The sequence below is a fragment of the Choloepus didactylus genome, chromosome X, assembly GCF_015220235.1.
Source record: "Choloepus didactylus isolate mChoDid1 chromosome X, mChoDid1.pri, whole genome shotgun sequence".
Lineage (NCBI taxonomy): Eukaryota > Metazoa > Chordata > Mammalia > Pilosa > Megalonychidae > Choloepus > Choloepus didactylus.
Window position 1 is genome coordinate 37,696,907 of NC_051334.1, and position 9,664 is coordinate 37,706,570.

The 9,664-nt window shown below is 47.0% G+C and overlaps 1 protein-coding gene across 2 annotated transcripts in view; it reads right to left on the reverse strand.

Annotated features, from left to right (window-relative positions):
- The window catches only part of SRPX (sushi repeat containing protein X-linked), a 91,003-nt gene extending 82,197 nt beyond the window's left edge, over window positions 1-8,806 (reverse strand). Inside the window, exon 1 of one of the 2 annotated variants that reach the window (XM_037822210.1) lies at window positions 8,613-8,806. In XM_037822210.1, coding sequence (XP_037678138.1) covers window positions 8,613-8,703 — 91 coding nt within the window. In that variant the 5' untranslated portion in view covers window positions 8,704-8,806. Of the gene's footprint in view, window positions 1-6,137; window positions 6,224-8,612 lie in introns of those variants that run through there. The other variant, XM_037822211.1, reaches the window with a different exon arrangement.
- Window positions 8,807-9,664: the final 858 nt, after the last annotated feature.

Genomic DNA, 9,664 nt, shown 5'->3' on the forward strand with positions numbered 1-9,664 from the left:
CTGATCACACACCTAGTGTGACTTTCTTAACGAGTTGAAATTATTTATAATTCATCTTAGCTGCAGAGAGAAACGCCATGGAAAGACTCAGTTATCAATCATTCTGAAGATGGGCGGCTTGAGGCCAGGCCAAGCAAGGGCTGCACTCCTGGAGGAAGACTTAAAAGGAAATGAAGTCAAGGACCCCCTAAGGGTTGGGCTGTTTTGAGTTAGAGAAAGGAATAAAAACCTAAAGGCTGCATATGCTTATCTCAGGAATGTCGGGGAATTTAGGAAAGGAAGTCCAAAAGATTCAATGATGAATGCAAAGCCAACAGGAAAAGGGAGAGAGGAAAGGAAGCAAGCTATTGTGTGGCAGGAGCCAGTCCACCCTGTCTGGGCAAAAGGCTGAACTCATTCATCAGACTAGTACTTCTCAAACATCAACATGCATAAGAATCACCCAGGAATCTTGTTTTTTAAAAAAATCAGATATTGATTCAGGGGGTCTGGGATGGGGACTGAAAGTTTGAATTTCTGATGTGCTCCCAGATGATACTGCTGGCTGCTAGCTATGGACCACACTTTGGGGAGAAGGGATGCAGCTGATATACAAGCACAGCTTTTTGTTTTGCTCTTTTTTTTTTGAATAGTCATAAACCCTAAAAGAATATGGGGTTTATGGCTCTGACCCACCTGGGGCTGAGCTATCAACATCTAGGACTGCCACGTAAGGTTGTTCAGGGTATCTCCCAGGGGAGCCTGGTGTGGCCAAGAGAAACTTCTGTGGGACTCTAGATAGAACTTGAGACACCCACCCAGCGGGTGAGAACTTGCCAGAAGTGTGCTCCCACTTCCAACACCCACTACTACACCCACCAAAAGAATAAGAGGGATATCAAACCCAGCCTGCCCTCCACTCTCCAAGTCTATCCTTTTCCTAATGAGCACAAAATATGTTTCCCAACCATACCCTCTGCCTATGGAAGTACACGGTTCCCAGAGGGGTGCCTTTTTCTAATTCATTCAAAGGTGTCATGAGGGCTAGCAGTGGCCCTGCAGCCAACAGTGAGAAGGTGGCAGACATCCTTAGCTGACTCTTGCCAATATCCTGCCACCCTTGGCAGAACAGAAATCATTTTGTCACTCACCCCTTGAGTGGAAGCTGTTAATGAGCTGGGATAAATGCTATCAATTAAAAAACGACAGATAATAACAAGTGCTGGCAAGGACGTGGAACCATCATACATTGAACCATCATATATTGCTAGTGGGAATGCAAATGGTGCAAACACTTTGGAAAGTGTCTGGCAGTTCCTCAAATGGTTAAGCATAGAGTTACCATATGACCTGAAAATTCCACTACGAGGTATAGACCCACGAGAAATGAAAACCTATGTCCATACATAAAATTGCACATGACATTTGCATTGTTCGTAGTAGCCAGAAAGTGGAAGTAGCCCAAATGATCACCAACTGATGAACAGGTAAATAAACTATGGTATAGCCATCAACAGAATTTGATTTAGCAATTAAAAAATGAAGTACTGATACATGATGCAACATGGATGGACCTTGAAACCATTATGCTAAGTGAAATAATCCAGACCAAAGGACAAATGTCATGTGCTTCCATTTATATGGAATGTTCAGAACAGGCAAATCCACAGAGACAGAAAATAGATTGGGCTGCCTAGGGCTTGGTGGGGAGGGTGGGAGGATTGGAGGGTGATAGCTAAGGGGTGTGGGCTTTCTTTTGGAGATGATGGAAACCGATTGTGGTGATGGATATATAACTCTTGTGAATATAACTTAAGAGTCACTGAATTGTACCCTTTAAAGGGGTGAATTGTATGCTATGTGAATTATATCTCGATAAAGCTGTCAAAAGAAAGTCATCACAGATAGTTAGTTGAGAGCTCAAAGCAAGTGGTTCCAAGAGGGAGTAATGTGGGGCAAGGACTGACCTTGTGATAGCAACTTCTCAGAGTCCTTGAGGACAAGCAGCCCCAGATGTGAGACCCTGAGATTGCAGCCAAGTGAATTAGATACCCCATGCAGGGGAGCCTGGTGTGGCCAAGAGAAACTTCTGTGGGACTCTAGATAGAACTTGAGACACCCACCCAGTGGGTGAGAACTTGCCAGAAGTGTGCTCCCAGGCAGATTTCATTGCACAGACTCACCTAGGGCCTCCCAGAAGCCAGGGTCCCTGCAAGGCCATGAGGATACAAAAATGAACAAGACCCAGCCATGCTTGCATGGCAGGGGGCATCAGATTCATATGCAGCCAATGGTGAAACAGCATGATCCTACCCCAGGGAAAGCTGAGTTAAAATATAAGTGGAAACAGGATTTCAATACTGGATGTTTAAAGGAATTGGAGCCTTGGTATGATAAATGCTGAGTCAGTGGCAACAAGTCTGTCAGAGTTCCTATAAGGAATGGCCACTCTGGGGACCCAGTCTCAGAAGGTGGGGGAAATGGTCCCGCCACCACTTCCTCCCCACTCCACAATGGGCCTGCCAAACCTTGGCTCAATTCTTGCCCTAAAGCCCTAATTTCGCCAGAGAAGAACAGGGCAGAAGAAGCGTTGCAAAGATATTTCAAGGCCAAGGCAGAATATCTGCCCCCGAATTCTATGTTTGGGTCTGTCCGACTATTACTCATAAAAAAAAAAGTTTTGAAACCAATATACTCAATTTACAACCTCAAACCTCTGGGATAATCCAAGCCGTTTTGTCCAAACCCATTTATCTTCTCCCTGGAGAACAATGCATGAAGAGGCATCCAGTATGAGCTAAGGATTACGGGCGAGTGAATCATTCAGCTCAGGAATGAGAGTGCCAGAAGTTTCCGAGGCCAGAGTGCGCCATACAACCGTAAGATCCAGGTGCAACCAATTATCATCTGGAAAACTTAAGAGCTTGGCAATGCTACCAATGACATTTCTCGTGCACAAACTTCCCTAAATCTGTCTGAAATTCTTGCCCTCTGAAATTCCCGGAGTTTCTAAGTCTCCTCGAATAGTGTTCCTAGGGCGATTTGATATCTAAGTGCCTCAGTAATTAACTACACCCTGACTTGCTGTCTGTCCAAATGGAGCTTTTGTTTGGCGTACTGTAAATTTCCTCTGACAATTTGCTATCTTGCATTCTTTTTTCTATGGAAATCATTATTTTGGAAATTCTGGTGAAATCCTGCAGGGACATTTGAAATAGAATGACTTGATTTCCTGTTGCAGTTACTTCAATCAATCAATTAATCCATGGATATTGACTAAACATCCCCCCAGGGGTACCAGACACTGCTAAGCGAGGGGTAGAGCAAGTTGCCATCTCAGGCCCGAAGGCAGTTACAATATATTTTTATATCTGTTTTGATCAGTGTTGCTTTTTAGATGAAGAGAACTGGAAAGTGTACAGCTGGCTATTACTCAAGAGATCACCTGCTCATTGGTTCAGTCGAAGTTTACCTACACTGGCAATTTCATCCTACTTTGCATGTTGACTTCTGTGTCCATTAAGTGTACATTTTCTCATTGACTTTCCAAGGACGATCTAGCCAGCAGTGGTTTTGAACTGGGAGAGGGCTCTCTCCCCCCCAAAAAGAAAATCCATGCAGATTTTTGTTTCCAATTTCAAAATGTTCTTAAAGCCTATAGACCCCTTACTTTCACCTTCCTTGGGCCTTGGAGTGCCAATATCACCAGCACCCACATCCACAGCATCTGTCTTCAATATCCAGGCCCAGTGTTTCTGCATGGCTCCTCTCTGTGCTCCCCCAGGCTAGTCAACCCAACCACATTACAGCATTTACTACTTTAGGTAACTCGGTGTCTATTTCCCCATGAGACCAAAAGCTACTGGAGAGAAGGCATTAGATATCTTCTTCATTCTGGAATTCCAAGCACATAACTACTCCATCATTCAGTGTCCACTTTAAAAAACTAAGTCTCTGGGTAGAGCCTAGATTTCATTACAGAAGGCAGAACTAATTCTACTTCAGAACTAAATTCACATTTCCCAGACAATGATTCAGACTTAAATGGCCCCCAAAACAATGGCCCCTAAAAGCTGGCAGTCAAGAAATCATACAATGGAGAACGGAGAGGCTGGCCTGAGAAAATCCTCAGCAACTGAAACTCAGGAGAGGTTATTATTCACACTATTTTGGAAAAGAATCTTTAATCTGGGTAGTAGTCATAAATTGGCTGTTACAATTTCATACTATGCTATGGCCTGGCAAAAGTAAACCTTCTCCTGTTTAAACTCTCTTTTCACATTCAATTACCAATTTTAGTTGTGTTCTCTGAAAGGGGAATTGATGTAGCACACATCTTTGCTTTGACTAAGGAAACCGTTCAACCATTTAGAAGGGACTGGAGAGAAGTGGCCAACAAAAATAATAAATGCAAACTCCAGCTTGCGACTGCAGTCAGTTCCTCATCTTACAGCCCCCAACAGAGAAGGTTATTGCTTAAACAGAGGGTGTTCATGGGTTTAAATGCAAGTTCTGTAGCCAGTATAGTCCCTATGTCTCTAGATCCCTGGTGGCACAAGCCCCGTTTATCCGTGCTCACATTTCTCTCAGTTCTATCCCATCCAATAGCCCATCACCTGAATTGTTAATTCAATACACACAAATATCCATCTGGCACAAGGTGCTCTGCAAGGCACCGTGAGACATACAAAGAAGGGGACGACATGGCACAGCCTCTGCCTCCAAGAGCTCAGAATCCAGTAGGAGAATAAAGAGGAGTCCATAAATTATTGGGATGTACAGCAGATATGATAAATCCCACAAGAGAGACATAAAGAGCTGTGGGTGTTTAAAAGAAGGCAGAAGGCCTCCCATTTGAGGCATCAAGGAGAGTTCTCATAAAAGTGGGGGTGTCACTGGATGATGGGCAGAATTTGGACAAACAGGTGGCTGGGGGGAGAGCATTCTAGATGCAGGAAGCAGCATCCACCAAGAAGAGATGTTCCACTTAACTTGAGAGGAAACATGGATATGCTCATAGTTTATGACAAGGGGAGGAATGTGACCTAAAAAAAAAAACCCACACTAAAGTAACACTGTACATAAAACACCATCATCTGTTGTATAACTACGCAGGTTGCATAGTGTGCCTGTGACACTGTGAAAACTTGTGGCTCGCACTCCCTTTATCCAGTGTATGAACAGATGAGTGGAAAAATGGGGGCAAAAATTAGATGAAGAATAGAGTGGGGTGGAGGGGATGGAAAGATTTAGGTGTCCTTTTTTGCTTTTATTTTTATTTTGGAGTAAGGAAAGGGTTCAAAAATTGCTTCTGGTGATGAACGCACAACAGTATGATGGTGCTGTGAATAAGTGACTGTACACTGTGGATAACTGTAAGGTGTGTGAATATATCTCAATTAAACTGTATTTTAATATGTAAATGAACAATGAGGGGAAGAGGGGAATGGGATGTTTTGGATATTCTTTTTTATTTTAATTTTCATTTTACATTTTGGAGTAATGAAAATGTTCAAAGTTTGACTGGGGTGATGAAAGCACAACTATATGACGATACTGTGAACACTGTGAATGATTGTATGTTATGTGATTATATCTCAATAAAGTTGCATTAAAAAATAAAAAAATTAAAATTAAAAATTAAAAAAAAAAAAAACACTATCATCTGGCCAGAGAAAGTAAAATGAGTTAGAATGAGAGAGACTAGAAATGAGAATATTAAATGAGATAATCTACAACAGTAACAGTTGTGCTTCAATTGTGGGGGGAGGACTGATGAGGTGGAAAGTTTGAAGACAGTGCTTTAATGATGGTTTCTGGTGTCTCCTTCAGTTCACAAATCTGTGAAATGGTAAGCCCTAACAACATACTGCCCTGAAAGTGTTATCAAAAAAGAAAATACCTGGTGACAATGTCTTACTCTCCCTAGCATATCTCTTTTTTGATGCAGAGTAGTTTTGTCAGCTGATTACATGTTTTAAATCCAAATAGAAATTTCTAGCCTCTCCTGGTGAGACTTCAATTGTACATCCTGAGCAAGGTGCTCAGTTCCTAATACTTATCTCCAAATGTGGCATTTCAGAAGACTGCTTTGGTCTGGCTTGGTTTTTAGCAAACTTCACTCGGTTTTCCTGACTGGTGGATCCACACTACTTTACCAGTTTTCTCCAGCTGTAAGCCACGACGCTCATTCCCCATCTTCAGCCTTGCTTGCAGAAAGAGGTGGAGAGGGCCTTCAAAATCTCAGATGCAAATAAGGTTTCTAGAGTTCATTTAAGAAAAGAATCAAAAATTCCATCTCTTATAGGCATACAAACACAATTCAACACAGATAAGTTTGCTATGAACTTTCCATTCACTTCATGTGGGTTTTTACAGACACTGCATCTGTGCAGGGCTGTGAAGAATAAATCAGAAGTCCAGAAAAACTGCATCAAATGCCAAGATCGAAGAACTCCAGAGACCTTCTAGCGGTCTCAGTTACATCATCGGGATGTTGCTGGGGCCCTGGATCCCCATCCCCCTATTTCAGACCTACAGGCTTCAAGACCCCTCACCTTCTCTTACTGGGGACCTGATGTCCACTTGCTAAGAGAATGCTTTTGAAATGATCTTTAAAATCTCTCTGTCACCCAGCACTTAGAGTGAGCTCAGATGACCTGATTTTCCTCGGGACATACAGGTCTAGAGCATCTCTGCTCCCCAGTATTCCAAAACCTCCAGCCTGAACTGAAATCCCCTCCTCTGATTCAGACAGCCCCAGCAGGAGTAATATTTCTCGAGAGACCCTGTTGAAACTTGCGAAGAGAGGATCCAAAAGAGGCACTTCCATAGCCAGCTCCGATCAGCTTCAGCTCTTTTGTGGGGGAAGCAGAATCAGAGAAGGACAGGTTAGGAATCAGTGGAGGGGGTGGCAAGGAGGAGCTTGGAGGCCACCAATTGGGGGCAGCCTGTGGGCTGGCAGAGGGAACCAGGGCAGCCGGGGGCAGGTCCCAAAAGACAGGGAGGAGTGAATGCCCAACCTGGCAAGCCCACGATTCTGTGGGCAGCTGGCCCCTTGGCACCAAGCTATACTGTATAAAGGTAGACGCTGATAGAGAGAGGGAGGAAGGCAGGGTGAGGAAGAGGTGGGAGATCAGATGGAAAAGGAGAAAACGCCCCCGCTTAAGAGAGACTCAACTAGATTTTCGGGCAGCTCACAGAAGCCACCCAGTTCCAGCATGGAAAAAAAAAGTCTCTTGCTTCTAAGCCTTCTAAACCCGCCCCCCCCTCAAAGCTGCTTCTTGCTCACTTATTGCATTCCTCGTCCCCTGGAGATTCATGTTAACCTGATTCCTAATAAAGACAGTGGGGGAGGGGGGTGAAGGGGGGGACATTAACGCACCACAGAAATGACAGTTGCCAGGCCCTGAAGATAGTCTCCTTTCTGCTTTGCTTTGGATAAGTTCCTACAAAACAGCACAAACTTACAAAAGTCAGCTCAAGACACAGATGCTTCTGTTTATTAATTTACACATTTGTTTTTATTCATTCACTCATGTGGGGATGTGCAGAATAATTGATTTCCAGCACATCATTGCCATATTTCTCAAACACACTATCTGGGAACACCTATTCTTCACTCAAGAACTCAGTGGGTTCATTTCTCACACCCCAGATTTAAACCGCCACAGTGCTGAATGCAAAGCCAAATAAATACTTGCCAGTCCAATAGTCCAAGTTACCCACTTTCCCATTAACACTGTATAAGATGCACCCATGGATTTCCTCTCCATTCCAGTGTAAAAGGGTTGCATTCACGTTGCCCTGCTTCCCGGAAGCTCTTTCCTAACCTAAGATTCCCAGGCGAGGCAAATAGCTGGAGCTTTGTAAAAGGCATCTCCAAAGAGGGTTTTGCCAACACCAGAAAACCCCAATGAACATCAGTCCCATTAGACGCTAGAGACTTCGTGCTCCAGCAACAAGCCTCACCCCCTCCCCAGCTGAGCCGCGCGTGTGTAGTCCTCTTTCCCCGGTGCTAACCAAGCGCATGCCACATGTCACCACTCTCAGCTGGCACCTCTCCCCTAGAGGCACAGACACTCTCGGAATCCCCAGGAGGGGGGCGTTGGGAGATGTGCGGCAAGCTGCGCCCCTGCTGTCCCCAAGCGTCGCTCTACCTTGGCTCACGCCCTGTGGCCCCAGGGGATGCCTGGGTCAGAGAGTGGAAGGGAGTAGAGACTCATTCCAGGAAAAGCCGCCAGCCTTCCCGGGATCCAGCCCTGAGCAAAAGTGTGGGTGGCAAAACTCCGGGTGATGAGAAATGAGCCCGCGGTCAAACTTCTTTCCGTAGCGTCCTATGCCAACGTGGGTTTGACTGGAACCCTGGAACCCGGAACGCAGAAGGTGCCCGGGCTCACGGCGCCGCGAGGGCACCCGGCGCCCGGCGAGGGGCTGACGGTGCGCTCTCCCCTCCGGGTGCCCAGACGCGAGTCCCGCTCCGCGTCACCCCTCCCCGGAGCCGCAAAGGACGATTTCGGAGCAAACAAAGGGCGCCCCCGGCGCCTCCCTCCTTGCGGAGCGGAGGAGTCCCAGCGGCCGCTCCAGGGGTCACGGTGGCGAGCTCGGGAGGCAGTCCCGCCTCCGGCTCCTACCTGGAAAGCCGCGGCTCGGCGGGGCGCGCAGCAGCAGCAGAAGCAGCGGTGGCGACAGCAGCAGCGCGGGCCGGAGTGCGGGGTTCCCCATGGCGCGCCGGCGCTTCGCTGGGCTCGGCAGCGCAGCGCGCTTCCAGGGGGCGGGAAGATAGGGACGAGACCAAGGGGCTGCTCTGCGAACGAACGGGCGAAGGCCAGGCAGGAAAACTCCTCCTCTCGCTTCTCCCTCCCTCTCGCCCCGGGCCTGCTCTCCTTCCTCCGCCTCCCCGGAACACGGCGCGGTTCGAGGCTCCCACCCAGCCCCTCCTTTTGTACCATCGCTTCTTCTCCAACGGCCCTGACCCCCTCCTCCCCTCCCCACCCGGGCCGCAAACCAGAATATCTGAAAGTATCTTTCTGTTCTCCATTTGTGCGCCCCGCTCTCCCCAGTACACACACTGCTGACCCAACCACCTCCCAGATCCGGGGCCCCTAGAACGGTGCCATCTGTGCAGAAAGTTGCGTGAGTCACACAGAAAGAGAAGGGGCACCCAAAGGGGTCCGAAGTGGCCCACTGCGGCCGGTTACAGCAGCCACCCTCTCAACTGCGCCCCAAGTTCCGTAACGGTGCCCATTTTATCTAAGAAGAAACCGAGGTTTAGAAACTCTCCCCTGTTAAGGACACAGCAGAGATTTGAACTTAGGTCTGTGGTTCAGCTGGCACCAAAGTCCATACTACAGTTTTTGTTTGTTTCTTTGTTTTTCTTTTGTAAAGGAATGAATTAATGGCTACGCCGGGCGAGTCCGTGCTGCGCGTTAGGAAAGAGCTTGGAGTTCTCCTTCCAGGGTCTTCTGATGGGAAAGCACAAAGCACAGAAAGTTCCCTGTCTCACACACAGCCTCGGGGCTCCAGCTGAAGTATCCTGCAGCCAGATCCCCCCATTTCCTGTGCTGTTCTCGACCACCTCAAGGACAGCACGACCAGCCTGGGGTCTCCACCGTGTGGCCTGGCGTCAGGGTAGGGTTTCTAGGCTACCAGCAGGACGGATCTGGTTTCATGGAGACATTTGAGA